The sequence below is a fragment of the Hypanus sabinus genome, chromosome 9 (genome assembly GCF_030144855.1).
Source record: "Hypanus sabinus isolate sHypSab1 chromosome 9, sHypSab1.hap1, whole genome shotgun sequence".
NCBI lineage: Eukaryota > Metazoa > Chordata > Chondrichthyes > Myliobatiformes > Dasyatidae > Hypanus > Hypanus sabinus.
In genome coordinates, this window is record NC_082714.1 from 122,059,929 (window position 1) to 122,075,024 (window position 15,096).

The window sequence follows — 15,096 nt, forward strand, 5'->3', positions numbered from 1 at the left end:
CTCTAGAGTAAAAATTGAAGTGAAATATTACTCATTTCCTTTGGGTCCACACATAGATAACTATGTTGCTCTGAAATACATTCTTACACTTCTCATTGCTACCATCAAGGAGGAGGTACGGGAACCTGAAGACACACAATCGACATTTCAGGAACAGCTTCTTCCCTCTGCCATTAGATTCTGAATGGACAATGAACCCATGAACACTGCCTCACTATTTTTTTCCTCTCTTTTTGCACTACTTACTTAGTTTTTTTTTAGTTTATATACTTATTGTAACTTACAGATTTAAAAAAAATAATTATGTATTGCAATGTACTGTTGCTGCCAAACATCAAATTTCATGGCGTGGGCCAGTGATGTTAAACCTGAGTCTGATCCTTGAGGTATCTCTGATTCACTAGATCCCAAATGCTTATGCGCAGTAACTGCCCTCCTCCTTTATAATCAGAGCCTCAATAGTTCTCGTCTGCCAGGATTCATCAACTTGACAGTCTTGCCCTTCACCCTAACAGAAACATATAGTCCCTGAGCTCTTGGCATAACATTTTTAAAGACCTTCCACTTGGTAGGCGCTCCTTTCCCTGCAATTGATATAACCTAATTAACCACCTAATGGCTCCAAAATGTGCTCTGCCTGAGTTTGGGACATTAACCTTGAACTGGTTATGTCATTCTCTGTAATTATTTTAAAACTAATAGAATTATGGTCACTGGAGCCAAACTGCTGGGCAGTAAACACTCCAGCCACTTGCCCCATTTCTCAGGATGGCCGGTACTGCATCTTCTCTAGTCATTCTCTCTATATGTTGGAATGGGATATCTTCATGGAACAGAATAGTTTAGTGGCTTACCACACAGTCCTTTCATCTCTGTAGAATTTATACAGTAAGAATGCAGATGGGTTCTTTTATTGCCTTAATTATTTTTAAGTTTCTTATGGTTTTTGAACCTAATTATCCAAATGTTAAGAAATTTGATAGAAAGTATATTTCTTATTTTGCATTTTACTTAGAATTGTATTATCAACAAGATAATATATTTTTTTAAAAAAATCCTTTAGGAAGGAAAGCAAGCATCTTTAGCATCAGATTTCTCCATAACTCAGTTTAAGCACCTTGGGAGATTGCTAATGGTTCATGGACGCAACAGCTACAAGAGGTCTGCTGCCCTGAGCCAGTTTGTGATCCACAGGAGTTTGTGCATCAGCACCATGCAGGTAACTAAACTCCTACATTCTTAAAGAGGAATATTTAATTTAATATAGCTCAGGAAATATTTAAGAACCAACAGGATTGCATCAGCTAGTTGATGGTGGAAACACCCAGCAGGTGGAGTACAATCTACAGTATGAGGTGTACGTCTCTGTATTAAAAAAAAATCTTTCACTGATTTTTTTTAAAAGAAGGTTGAAAGCTCCGGCCCAGTTTTTGATCTTCACTTCTATCCATTCTCAGATGTTGCTGTACAGTACTTAAGGTCTCCTGAAGATGGAAGCAAGTTCTGTAACAACTCCAGTTGGAATGACTGGCTATTTAGCTAAAGTGCTGATGTGTTTCTCTCTCCACGGATGCTGCCTGACCTGCTGCGTGTTTCCACCATTTAAAAAAAAATTTATTTCAGTCTTTCAGCAGCTGCAGGTTTTTGATTTTCATTCATGAATTATTAGACGTGCTACATCTTACAATTTAAGTTGGAAAAGAGAAATTTTTTTACTTGTTCCTACTCCATATGTTAATGTTCATGAAAACTAATAGTGTGTTGTTAAACAGTTAAGGGAGTTCTGGATCTTGGCCATTGATGAAACAGACTTACAGTGGTCTTTTAAATACTGTCACTGTTGACCTTCTCTTCCTAATGCTCAGTCAATAGTAAGGGGAAGGACACGTTTTATTTCTCCTTTCATTACTTTGACTTCAACTGTTTGGTGGTACTAGAGTTTGTATTATTTAATTTTATTTGCATGCTTCTTGGGACAGTTGTTTGGAAGTTAGAACCAACTATGTAAGATCATATTTGGGATATAATTGCATCAACAGCTCACTAATCTTTTCTCCAATAGTTTGTTTCAAATGCCGCAGTAAATCACTGTGCCTGTTAAACTGATTCTATCTGCTGTCTTTCCACAGGCTGTTTTCTCTTCGGTGTTCTATTTCGCGTCGATTCCTCTGTATCAAGGTTTCCTGGTTATAGGGTAAGATTTTGCATGTTCGTTATGTAAAATTCAATGCAACTGCTATTATAATAAGACTTTAAGAAGTTAGGAGGAAATAAGTGTTTTGTTTAAACATATTTGTTAGTATTGGGCTGGGGCATTGTGATCTCAGTTAATATACATTTTATATTGGCTGGGAAACTCCTGTTTTCTTTACAAATAATTTGTACATAGCATGCTAGACTGTAATTATTTTTGCATTAATTGTTGGAATAAATCTGTGCTTGGCCATATCAGCTCTATTGCTTTTATTAAATTTTTATATCAGTAGCAGATAAGAATAGGAAGGACAATTGCATAGATAAATTATCTATTTGGTAATAAATCTACTTTGAACTTTAGAACTTTAAATGTCACACAAAACAGCAAAATCATTTTATTGGCATATTAACAGCAAAATAGTTATCAAAGAAATTACAGAATCAATACAGGACCTTTCTTTATAGATATCTTCAGTTTGTTATGAGTGTGGCTAAGATACTGTGTATGTACTCTGACTCTCTTTGTAGCAAAAGTTAAGATCATTGGGGATTGTTGAGAGTCCAGATGGGATGAGAATAAGGAGGAGGTGTCAGAAGCCATGATGATGCCCAATATAAATGAATTGTGAGGTCCAGGTGATATACATCCCACGATACTAAGGAAATAATGATAAAATGGGATAGAAAGCAAAGAAAGAACAAGCATTCAAAATTATCTGTGAGATTAATAAGCGAGCATGGTAAATAGTGATTCAGTCAGGAAGAAGGAAGAAACAAGAATGTTTCCCACTGCTTGGCATCAGAGCTGCTGTGTTTGATTGTAAGTCAATTGGGAATTGAGCTCAGTTTCAGAGCTCAACGATTGTTGCGATTGTTATGACAGTTGAAAGGTAAGTAACCAGTGGAGAAGATAGTAATATCATGGTGTAGAGAGGATTGTGGAATGACACGTGCTTGACAGATGAAAAGTGATTAATGTGAACATTTGGTAGAAAACATGGGAACAGGTGGCATGCAATAGATATGTTACAGTTTTTGAAAGGTTTCTTGTGTAAAGATCTTTTGAAGGTGTTATACAGGTTAACACCATGTTTAATGGAAGATATAGGATCATATACTTAATAGTCATACAAAATACATAAGTTTTGTATTAACTTTATTTAAAACAAGAGTACAATGCAGCAAGTCCAATTCTGCACAGCAAAGAGAATATTCTGGGTGGGGAACTTGGATATCCATTGTCAAAAAGAAACTGTTTAAGAAGATGGCTCTCTGCTGTCTTCTCAATGACAAATAAATATTGACGTTAAATTCTGCCCTTGGTGTCGATACCACAGAAATGATAAGCAGTACATGAGAAAGCATGTGAAATCTCTTAAAACACAGAATGCTGGCAGAACTCAGCAGGCCAGACAGCATCTATGGGAGGAGGCAGTGACGACGTTTCAGGCCGAAACCCTTCATCAGGAGGGTTGATGAAGGGTTTCGGCCCGAAACGTCGTCACTGCCTCCTCCCATAGATGCTGTCTGGCCTGCTGAGTTCTGCCAGCATTTTGTGTTTTTATTTATTTCCAGCATCTGCAGATTCACTCGTGTAGACTGACTTGTTGGGATGGTTCCAGGTTATACAGTTATGTGAATACACTGAGAAGCTTCTTGTGACAGAAAAATCCAAGGGCATGTATGATAGAGGTGTAGACAATAAAATCATGCTTATTTTGAAAAATATATTATTTTCAATAGCAAACGGATTAATAAAGGGCACAAATCTACAGTAAAAGGCAAAAGACAGCAGTGACTTAAAGGGAGTTATTTTGGCAGAATGATAAGTCTTTGGAATATACTGCTCCATAGTTTGGTTGGTTTGTGCTCTACCTGCATTTTAATTTGATATGTGAAACATTGCTGGGTTCATTCTGTCTCGGGCCCGCTCTCTCATTTCTATTTATGTTATGTTGATGATTGCGTTGGTATGTCTTCCTGTACTCTTACTGAACCCAAATAATCATTATCTCTGTTGCCAATTTCTACCCTGATTTTCACTTTCACACAGTCCATATCTCAAAGTTCAAATTTCAAAGTAAATTTATTATCAAAGTACATATATGTCAGATTCATTTTCTTGCAGGCATTCACAGTAGAACAAAGATATACAATAGAGGCAGTAAAAAAACTACACTCAAGGATGGACAAACAACTAATCTGCAAAAGAAGACAAACTGTGCATGAGCAAAAAAAAAGATAATAAATAAATAATACTGTGAACATGAGATGTAGAGCCCTTGAAAGTGAGTCCATAGGTTGTAGAATCAGTTCATTGTTGATGTGAGTAAAGTTATCCACGCTGATTCAGGAGCCTGGTGGTTAAAGTACTTTTCCCTTCCCTTTCTTAATGTTCCATCCTCCATCTTGGTCAGCTATAAACATCTGTTGTAGTCCACTGGCTGCCACAGCTATTTCATGCAGGCCTCCTATCATCCTAATTCCTGTGAACAACTCCATTCCATTTTCTCAGTTTTCTGCTAAAGAGGCGGCTTTTGTTTTCCTAGACTATAACATTTCCTCTCCCATAGTTCTTAAGAAGTGAGAGGCTTGACCCTAAACACCATCTCTCTCTCTCCCCACTGATGTTGCTTGACTGCTGAGTGCATCCAACATGTTCTGTTTTAACTCTGGGCTTCCGGTATCTTTGTTTTTTGATTGCTTCAGCTACTGCCATGACTTCACTATCTGTGAATCTCTAGAAATTTTCTACCGAACACCATCAGTACAAGCAGCAGTACAGCAGCAGAAAGTTTAATAACAAGACTAACCACAGAGAGGCAATAAATATAGGTTTTTGTTATCAATAATTTTTTAACGTCACAGAATTAACCATTAAAAATAATTGTTACCTCAGTTGTATCAAAGAAGAAAAGTGTTGATATCTTTCTCTTCCTTAGGTATTCCACAATTTATACCATGTTCCCAGTGTTCTCTCTCGTTCTGGACAAAGATGTCAAATCGGAAGTTGCAATGCTTTATCCAGAGCTCTATAAAGATCTTACTAAGGTGCATTTAATACATTATAAATTTTTCAATCTAATTTTAGAATTTTGTAAAATCCAGTTAAACTCATCTATACTTAAACCTATTAATCAAAATAGATTATTTTCAAAATACAATATGTATAATGTTTTCTAAAAAAAATTGAAAATTGCATTTTATCATTTTTAATATGGTGTATTTCAAAAAAAGAAGTTTCATTTACACAGCACCAGTCAACCTCCGATGATGCCAGAATGCTGAAGGGTATTTTACATGTATTTGGATTCATAACAAAAGAACAATAACAATAATTTCATTGTGCCTTTCATTATTGCCAGACAAAACACACAAGTAGGAATTAATGGTGGTTAATGCTGGAGCTGCAGTCCTTTTAATGAGATATTGCCCACCACAGTAAAGATGGTCTGTGATGGGGATTGGCCTACTCGCCATTATTTGCTTCTGGCTTTTGTAAAAGGGTCAAGCACAACAAAGACTAGACACTGAGCAAGTTTCGTATCCCCAGTGGTGTGTGCAAGTCCCACACGAATTGCTTTACTTTCTCAATGGAATGTTTCTATTTTTAATCAACCACCCTCTGACTTCTCACAATAAAATGCCAAATTTATTAAAAGAGCACAAGTTACTAAAACCATAATTTAAATCCATTATTAGAACTTCATCTGTTCCGAAGTCTATTGCAACTCTTTCTCCAATAAGGCAGGATGAAAGTAACATATACCTTACTCTGTGGTTCTGATTTGATGTACCTCAATTCATTTACTAAAGAGGGTGGAATGTATTTTCAATTCAAATAAATTTGACATTTGTGAGCATTTTTCCATATCTCAGATGCTTCAATTCTTCTGATATTCAGTAAAAACAATAGTTTTATAGTACTTATTAATAAGAAAAGACTGCTTAAAGATTAGACAGTGGTATGAGAGTTGTATTACTAGACATAATTGAAGAGTATATTTATAAAGATACAGGACAAATTGATGTGAGCTGGATATATTCTTGATGAATTTCTATTTTCTCCAGTCATAAGACCATAAGACAGAGGAGCAAATTTGGCCATTCAGCCCATCCAGTCTACCTCACCATTTCATCTTGGCTGATCCTGGATCCCACTCAACCTCATCCATCTGCCTTCTTGCCATATCCTTTGATGCCCTGAACAATCAGGAAACTATTAGCTTCTGTCTTAAATATACCCACGGACTTGGCTTCCATTGCAGTCTGTGGCAGAGCATTCCACAGACTCACTATTCTCTGGCTAAAAATCATCCCTCAATTTTGAGGCTATGCCTTTTAGTTCTGGATACCCCCACCATAGGAAACATCCACTCCATATCCATCCTATCTAGTCCTTTCAACATTCAGTAGGCTCTAAGGATGTCCCCTACATTCTTCTAAATTTCAGTGAGTACAGGCCCAAAGCTGTCAAACACTCCTCATATATTAACCTCTTCATTCCCAGAATCATCCGCATGAACCTCCTCCAACTCTCCAATGACAATACACCCTTTCTGAGATATGAGCCCCTAAAAATGTTGACACTACTCTATTGACAAAGAAGGCAAGACAGTGGCTATACTTCATTAGGAGTTTGAAGAGATTTGGCATGTCAAAAATACACTCAAAAGCTTCTATAGATATACCATGGAGAGCATTCTGACAGGCTGCATCACTGTCTGGTTATGGAGGGGGGGGGGTTGTGGGAGACTACTGCACAGGATTGAAAGAAGCTGAAGAGGGTTGTAAATCTAGTCAGCTCCATCTTGGGGGTACTAGCCTACAAAGTACCCAGGACATTTTCAGGAAGCAGTGTCTCATAAAGGCAGCGTTCATTATTAAGGACCTCCAGCACCCAGGGCATGCCCTTTTCTCACTGTTACCATCAGGTAGGAGGTACAGAAGCCTGAAGGCACGCACTCAACAATTCAGGAACAGCTTCTTCCCCTCTGCCATCTGATTCCTAAATGGACATTGAACCCTTGGACACTACCTCACTTTTTTTTTACATACAGTATTTGTTTTTTGCACAATTTTTAGTCTAGTCAATATACGTATACTGCAATTGATTTACTCATTTCTTTCTTCTATATTATGTATTGCATTGAACTGCTGCTACTAAGTTAACAAATGTCACGTCACAGGCTGATGATAATAAACCTGATTCTGATTCTGAATGCTGCCTAACTAGTGTCTTAAAAAGTCTCACCATTATCTCCTTGCTTTTATATTCTATTTCCTTTGAAATAAATGCCAACATTGCATTTGCTGCCTTTATCACAGTCAGGTCTGCATAAGGGTAGTGAAGGGCAGGAGAAGTCATTCTAGTCCCTTAATTGGCAGAATTTTACTTGCATCATAAGACAGTGGAAAATTTGATTCAAACGTATCCAATCTCTAATTTCTTTCCACTCTCCAAGTAGACCAGGAACGGTATCCTCAAAATAGAACAATAAACATTCTATTAGCCAGAATGAAAATTAGAAATTGTAATCTAAGTGATACAAGTGAGAGGCGTAGTTTAGATTAGTACGTTTGCTTTGTTCAATGACCTGCATGGCTACTGGACCAGGTAAGTGAAACGGTTACAGTCAATTATTTTCTACTTTATTTCTCACTTTGTAATTTCTGACACTTTTGCACAAATTAGCTGGCAAGTAACTTACCCCACACAGATCTTTCTTAATGTGTTGAGTACAAACAATGAAAGGAAAGCCAATGTATATGACTGATATAATTTTAATATTCTCACATCCACTTTCAAGCAGTTTAAAAGAATATTAACCAAAACAGCAAACTCTACTCCATATGCTGCTGGTGACCCTATCCCAATTCCCATATTGGTCTATGGCCACCTGGTCTGCCATGATGAGGCCAATCAAAGGATGAAGGTGCAACTCTTCATATTCCATCTAGGTAATATCCAATCTGATGGCATGAACATTGATTTCTCCTTCTGGTAATTTTTTTCAGTTTTACTTTTCTTTCCTCCCTCCCCTTCGCTCCTCTTCTATTCCCTATTCGGGCTTCTTACCTCTTTTCCTCACTGCGTATCAACTCCTCTTCCCCCTTCCTTTTCTTCTGTGGTCTACTCTCCTCTCCTATCAGTTTCCTTCTCCAGGCCTTTACCTTTCACCCACTCCTTTGGCTTATTCACCTGTCACCGTCTAGCTTGTCTTCCTTCCCCTCTCCCCACCTTTTTATTCTGGCATCTTCCCCCTTCATTTCCTGTCCTGACAAAGGGTCTCGGCTCGAAATGTTGGCTATTTATTCATCTTCATAGAGGCTGAGTTCCTCCTGCATTTTGCGAGCGTTCCTCAGCAAACTCTGCTGAACATTCTTTCCCTCTGACCTCTTTAGAGATTATTGAGTCCCCACGTTTCCCAGGTTGAGAGCAACTCATTTTATGGTTTCCACTTACGAGGTTCTTGGGCTTGAATCTTGTCTTTCGTGCTCCAGTATATTTACACCTGGAATCATCAGGAGAGTTTGCTTTGCAAATATTGTGGTCAGCCCAGAGGTCCAATGGTTGTGGGAAGCATGGTAGCATAGTAGTTTGTGCAGTCACTTTGCAGCAATCACTGACTGGGCTTCAGTTCCCAACCGGAGCACCCAGAGGAAACCCATGCAGTCACATTCTCCCTGTGAGGGCTTCCTTTCGATACTCTGGTTTCCTCCCACATTCCAAAGACATAAAAGTTATGGTTAGTAGGTTTTAGGCATGCAACACCTACATAATGGACTTTCGCCATTACAATCCTCGGACAGTGTTAGTCGCTGATGCCAAAACGACGTATGTTCCGATGTACACGAGACAAATAAAGCTAATCTTATACTTACTAAAATTTTGTGGTCTTGCCTAAAGCGAGACCAGTCACTCTGACCTGCTAGCCACAGCTTTTGATTTGAGATTGGTGATCAGTAGGTGGGACATTTTTGAGGTTGTCTAGTGATGCAACGAACCTCCATCTGAAGCATGATCAAAGTGAGTGAGGTCAACTAACCATCTCCATGATTCAGAGCAACACACACAAAAAGCAGGAGGAACTCAGCCGGTCAGGCAGCATCTATAGAGAGGAATAAACACTCTAGGTCTCAGGCAGTGACCCTTCATCCGGATCAGGACTCGCAATCTCCACAACTGTTTCTCTGACCTTCAACATTTGAAAGTGCACACAACAGCAAGAGAATCTGAAGTATTTTTGCAGGGACACCAAGGAATGATTCTCGTGCAGTCGGTTTCAGGTAATAAATGAACAGCAAAATTAACTTGCACTAATGAAAATGACTTCTACATTCTTGATTTACATTTTTTAAAGTAGTTGAATCCATTTCCATGTCTTTGGATGATAATGTTTGTGAGGCACTTTACCAGCTTTGAAAATGAATGCTTCAGCAATTATTTGAGAAGCACAGCTTTGCATCAGTGCTGACAAATTTCAAAAGTCCAAGTCTAAATGAACAAAGATGCAGTGGAAACTTAATGCTGCAGCTGTTACAATACAAGAAGCAGTTCCAAGAATTTAGTGCTACTTTAAAAAGTCCAAATACGCAAAAAATACATAACTTGTTAAATGCGTCAAGTGATTCTTTTCAAAGAACTTTACATTAAAATAATTGGTGAGCTTTCCTCTATGAAACTAAGAAGTAGTTTTTCTGTTACTTAATCTCCATAGCAAAAGCTGCATGTTCTGGATATTGAAACACTGTCTTAAAATAGAATTTTAAACGTAAAGTGTGAAAATATCTCTAACACATTCTTTCCTTCTTCTCTGTCAGGGTCGACCACTCTCCTTCAAAACATTTTTGGTTTGGGTTTTGATTAGCATATACCAAGGTATGAACGTGGGATTTTACCATAAATGTGTGTGAAATAAAATATTGAAAAATCCTTGTATTTAAATGCAAACATAAGGAGTTGAAGTCACTGTAATGCCCCTCGAATGTGGTTCCAGCTCTTCAGTAAGATTTGTCTCAATGCTACGTTCTTGTCTTATTTATATTTTCCATGTCTGTCAATGCCTTAATTTAATGTCTGTCACAACCTTAGTATGTTTCAAATCACTTTATAGACAGTTATGTACACTGGAAATTTAGACATTGGAAAGTTATATCTTATTTGCATAGATACCGAATTAGTGGTCTTGTTGATGGTGAAGCAACTTGCAGTGAATTACAAAGAGATTTTAATCATTTAGGGAGATGGGCAGCGGAATGACAAATGAATTTCAACTTGGATAAGTTTGGGGTGATGCATATTGAGCATTCAGGTAGAGTAACACCAGAACAGTGAATGGCAGGATATTGACAGAAGGACCTGGGAGTATATGTGCACAGTTCTCTGGTAGTGGCCGTGCAAGTAAAAAGGGTGGTGAAGAAGGCATTTAGCATGCTGGTCTTTAAAAGTTCAGGAGTAGGGACATTATGTTGCAGTTATAACTAAGTCATTGGTTAAACCTCACTTGGATTATTGTATTAAGGTGTGGTCAAAGTTCAAAGTAAGATTTATTAGCATAGTACATGTACGTCACCACATACAACTGTAACCCCCGGGTCACCTCAGGCTCGCTCAGCTCGTTCTCATCTAGGGGGAGCAGCCTTCAGCCCCGCCAAACTGGGTAATCAGCTGGTGTGGATGCTGTGTGATGTCCCCGCCTCGCCCAAAAACAGACAGCACACCATAAGCGATTAAATGAGTACAATTTATAAAGGTTACTATAACTAAGTGATTAATAACGTGTATATATATATATATATATATATATATATATATGAAGTATATATGAAGAAAAAATAAAGAAAAGGCGCCAAACTTATCAAAGTCCAAACCATTTCGTCCACAACCGTTGGAGCTCAATTACTGAAGTCTTCCGGCCACCATTCAATCCCCTCCGAACTCCTCGACTCGCAGCTCAGGACCATCCAAAGTGGTCAACCAAGCACGTCTAGCTTCATCTCCTCTCCTCGGAGTACCTCCTGGCCTCGGACTCCCGCTTGGGGTCCGTTCCTCGCCCAGTTTAAAGCATCACATTCTCTCTCTCTCAACCCCTCGCGCCGATCTCCCCAAAAGCCCGCCAACAATAGCTTACAGACTCAGAAGAAAGAACAACATTAATCCCAATTGGCTTACAAAGGAATACAATTCTCGTTATCAGTAAATTTTAACCCAAACAAGCTTCCAGCACTCTCTCGCAACAAAGAAGCATTCCTGCTTTTAACAAAACAAAGAAGCCATTTTGATTACATACACAGTAACAAAGGAAAAAGTAGAAACCCCCCTTTACACAACCCTCTGAGAATCTTTTTCCTGTGGGCACACTCAGCAAATCTACAGAATGGTAACTATAAACAGGATTAATGAACAAAAAACTGTGCAAATGCAAATATAAATTAATCGCAATAAATAATAAGCACGAAATAACAAGATAAAGAGTCCTTAAAGTGAGACTATCGGCTGTGGGAACACCAGAAACAGAATATGTTTAGTTATCCCTTTTTGTTCAAGAGCCCGAAGGTTCAGACGTAGTAACTATTCTTGAACCTGGTAGTATGAGTCCTGAGGCACTTACATCTTCTACCTGATGGCAGCAGCAAGAAAAGAGCATGGCCTGGGTGGTGAGGATCTTTGATGATGGAGTTGCTTGTCTGTAGTAACATTTCATGGAGATGTGCTCAATAGCTGGGAGATTTTTACCATAAAATACTGGGATAAATCCACTATCTTTTGCAGGTTTTTTTCCCTCAAAGGTATTGGTGATCCCATAATGCAGCCAGTCAATACACTTTACATCACACATTTATAGATGTTGGGCCTGAGTTACAGGGAGAGGTTGGCCACACTGGATCTTTATTCCTTGGAGCATAGGAGAATGTGAGTTTATGAAATGATCAGGAGTATGGATAAGGAGGAAGGTGATTGTCTTTTCCTCATGGTTGGGGAGTACAAATTTGGAGAGCACAGTTACAAGATAAGAGAGGATAGATTTAAATGAATCCTGAGTGGCAAGTTCTTTACACAGAAGGTAGTGATGAACTGAATTGAGCTGCCATAGTCCTAACAATTATAACATTTAGATAGGTACATGGAGGGGGTGAATTTGGAGGGTTGCAGGCAACCCTCCAAAGTAGCAGGGAGGATGATCTGGTTAGCATGGGCAAGTTGAGCAGAAGTGCCTGCTGTGTGTCTCTATGACTTCATTGTCGTGGACTTCTATGTGTTATTGTTGGTTGGGGTATAGGGATGACCTTCATTCTCTGAAGAGTTTCAGCAGTTTGTTTGCATTTGCTTGAGAAAGCATGCGTATCAGTCTCAGTCACCATCATTGTCAATGGAGTGCCACTGGAGAGGTGGTCTGGATTAAGACTCGGTCTCTTGTCATGTACGTAATGTGTACTGATTTCATCTGCCATATGCTAAAAGACATTCACACTTCACTTTGTTTTTCTAGGTGGTATAATAATGTACGGAGCTCTTCTGCTGTTTGATTCGGAGTTTGTACATGCCGTGGCCATTTCCTTCACTTCTCTCATTCTCACGGAGTTGCTGATGGTGGCACTCACTATCCAGACCTGGCACTGGCTCATGATCGTGGCAGAGCTTCTCAGTCTCAGCTGTTACATTGCTTCTCTTGTCTTCTTGCATGAGTTTATTGGTAGGTCAATATCAAAAAAATTTCATTGTTTATTTGCAACCTTCCTCTCAAAAATTACTGTAGTTTCTTTTCCAGAATGTACTAGTCCTCTCATCTTGCCCTACTCAAATTCAAGACTTGACCAGGCAAAGGTACCTGAGGTTTATTGAGCAGACGAGGAAGCGTCAGGATCATTCCCTGTACTCACCAAAAAACTGCATTCATTTCCTCATCAAGGCACCAGATAGCACTTGTGATTAACAACCTAACTCACTGGCCACCTTCTTACTCAAAGCTAAAGGATTTATTAATACCCAATTAATGTCTACTTGCATTCAGACACATTAGGATAAATCCCATAGCAAAGGAAATTGGATGCCATATAATCTGCCAGGTCTGTATGTTATTTGTGTGTTCAGCTCTTGCACAATTTGCAAAAGCTTCCTGCAGTAATCGAATGTTGTATTGAAAAACCAATATTATCCATGTAATCTATTATCTAGTAGCAAATTGCAGCAATGCTCTTTTTTTTGTCTATGCATCAGTTTTTACTTTACACTTTGTGTCGTGGCCATTGATTCCTGATAGTGTGGCTTACGTTCCGTTATGATAATTTAGGTGTCTGATTGACAAAATAAGGAGAAAAGCTCAGCATATTTAATGTATTAACTTGCTGCTGGTGTATCTACTAAACTGCGTTTCAATGGGAATGAGCATGTCAAAGGAAGCTGATGATACAAGAATTGGTGGTGGTGTCTGAGGAAGATTGTCTAAGGCAATTGAATGACATTTGTTCAGCTGGAAAATTAAGCAGAACAACAGCAAGTGGAATTTCATCTGAGAAGTGCATTTTGGGATGGCCATTAAGGATAGGACAGACAGTAAAAGTTAGTGGCCTTGGGTTTGTAGAAGAACAGCGACCTTGAGGTATAGGTCAGTAGATTCTTAAACGTGGCACTACAAGCAGATAAGTTGGTGAAGGTATATGAGATCTTTTCTTTATTAGCTGTGGCAAAGAATGTGAGAGGTGGGAGACATAATACAGCTTTATACATTGATTAGGTCTCACCTGGAGTTACTGTGCATTTTTGGTGCATTTAGGAAGAATTTGCACTGGAGAAGATGCAGAGGAGATTCATCAGGACCTTGCATGGATCTGAACATTACTGTTGTAGGAAATGACAGGATAGGCTTGTTTTTTTTCTGGAATGGCAGAGGCAGAAGGGTGTTCTGAAAGAGAAATATACAGTCAGTGGCTGCTTTATTAAGTACATGAGTGAACCTGGTGTGGTCTTCTGCTGCTGTAGCCCAACCACTTCAATGTTCAAAGTGTTGTGCATTCAGAGATGTTCTTCAGCACAGCCCAACTATATCTCATAATTATTTGAGTCACTGTTGCCTTTCTGTCAACTTGAACCAGTCTGGCCATTCTCCTCTCTCATTAACGAAGTGTTTTTACAACCAGAACTGCTGCTCGCTGTATTTTTATGTTTTTTAAAACCATTCTGTGTAAACTCTAGAGATTGTTGTGCATGAAAATCCCGGGAGATCAGAAATTTCTGAGATAGTTGAACCTTCTTGTGTAGCACCAACAATCATTCCACAGTCAAAGTCACTTAGATCACATTTCATCCCAGTTCTGATGTTTGTCCTGAGCAATAGCTGATCATTTTGACCACGTCCGCATACTTTCATGCATTGAGTCACTGCCACATGATTGGCTGATTAATATCTGTACTAATGAGCAGGTGTACTTAATAAAGTGGCCACTGAGTGTATAACTGTTTTTATTTTGTTTTATTGAGATACAATGCAGAATAGGCCCTTCTGGCCCTTCAAGACACACCACTCGGCAACTTCCTATTTAACCCTAGCCTAATCATGGGACAATTTACAATGACCAAATAACCTGCCAGTTGGTACGTGTTTGAACTGTGGACAGAATCTGGAGCATCTAGAGAAAACCCATGTGGTCACAGGGAGAAAGTACAGGCAGCAACAGGAATGAAACTCGGGTCACCTGAACAGTAAAGCATTGTGCTACTGCTACACTACCATGCCACGTGTTGAGGGGGATAGATGGCAATGTAGTTAAAACATGAATTCTAGTGGTAAGTGTGGGTGTCTAATAGAGGAGATGTAGCTTAATGTGGGAGGTGGAAGCTTAAAGGTGTTCTGAAGGGAAATTTTTCCACACACAGAGTATCTGTTGCCCAGAATACAG

General features: G+C 38.9%; 1 protein-coding gene across 2 annotated transcripts in view; it reads left to right on the top strand.

Annotated features, from left to right (window-relative positions):
• LOC132399762 (probable phospholipid-transporting ATPase IIA) overlaps positions 1–15,096 on the top strand; it is a 183,738-nt gene that overhangs the window by 150,682 nt on the left and 17,960 nt on the right. For both annotated transcript variants that reach the window (XR_009514065.1, XM_059980485.1), the window contains exons 23-27: positions 1,064–1,219; positions 2,130–2,194; positions 5,139–5,247; positions 10,021–10,078; positions 12,690–12,893. Coding sequence is in view for 1 of the 2 variants with exons in the window: in XM_059980485.1 (XP_059836468.1) it covers positions 1,064–1,219; positions 2,130–2,194; positions 5,139–5,247; positions 10,021–10,078; positions 12,690–12,893 (592 nt within the window). In the remaining variant the exon portion in view is untranslated. The remainder of the gene's footprint in view (positions 1–1,063; positions 1,220–2,129; positions 2,195–5,138; positions 5,248–10,020; positions 10,079–12,689; positions 12,894–15,096) is intronic.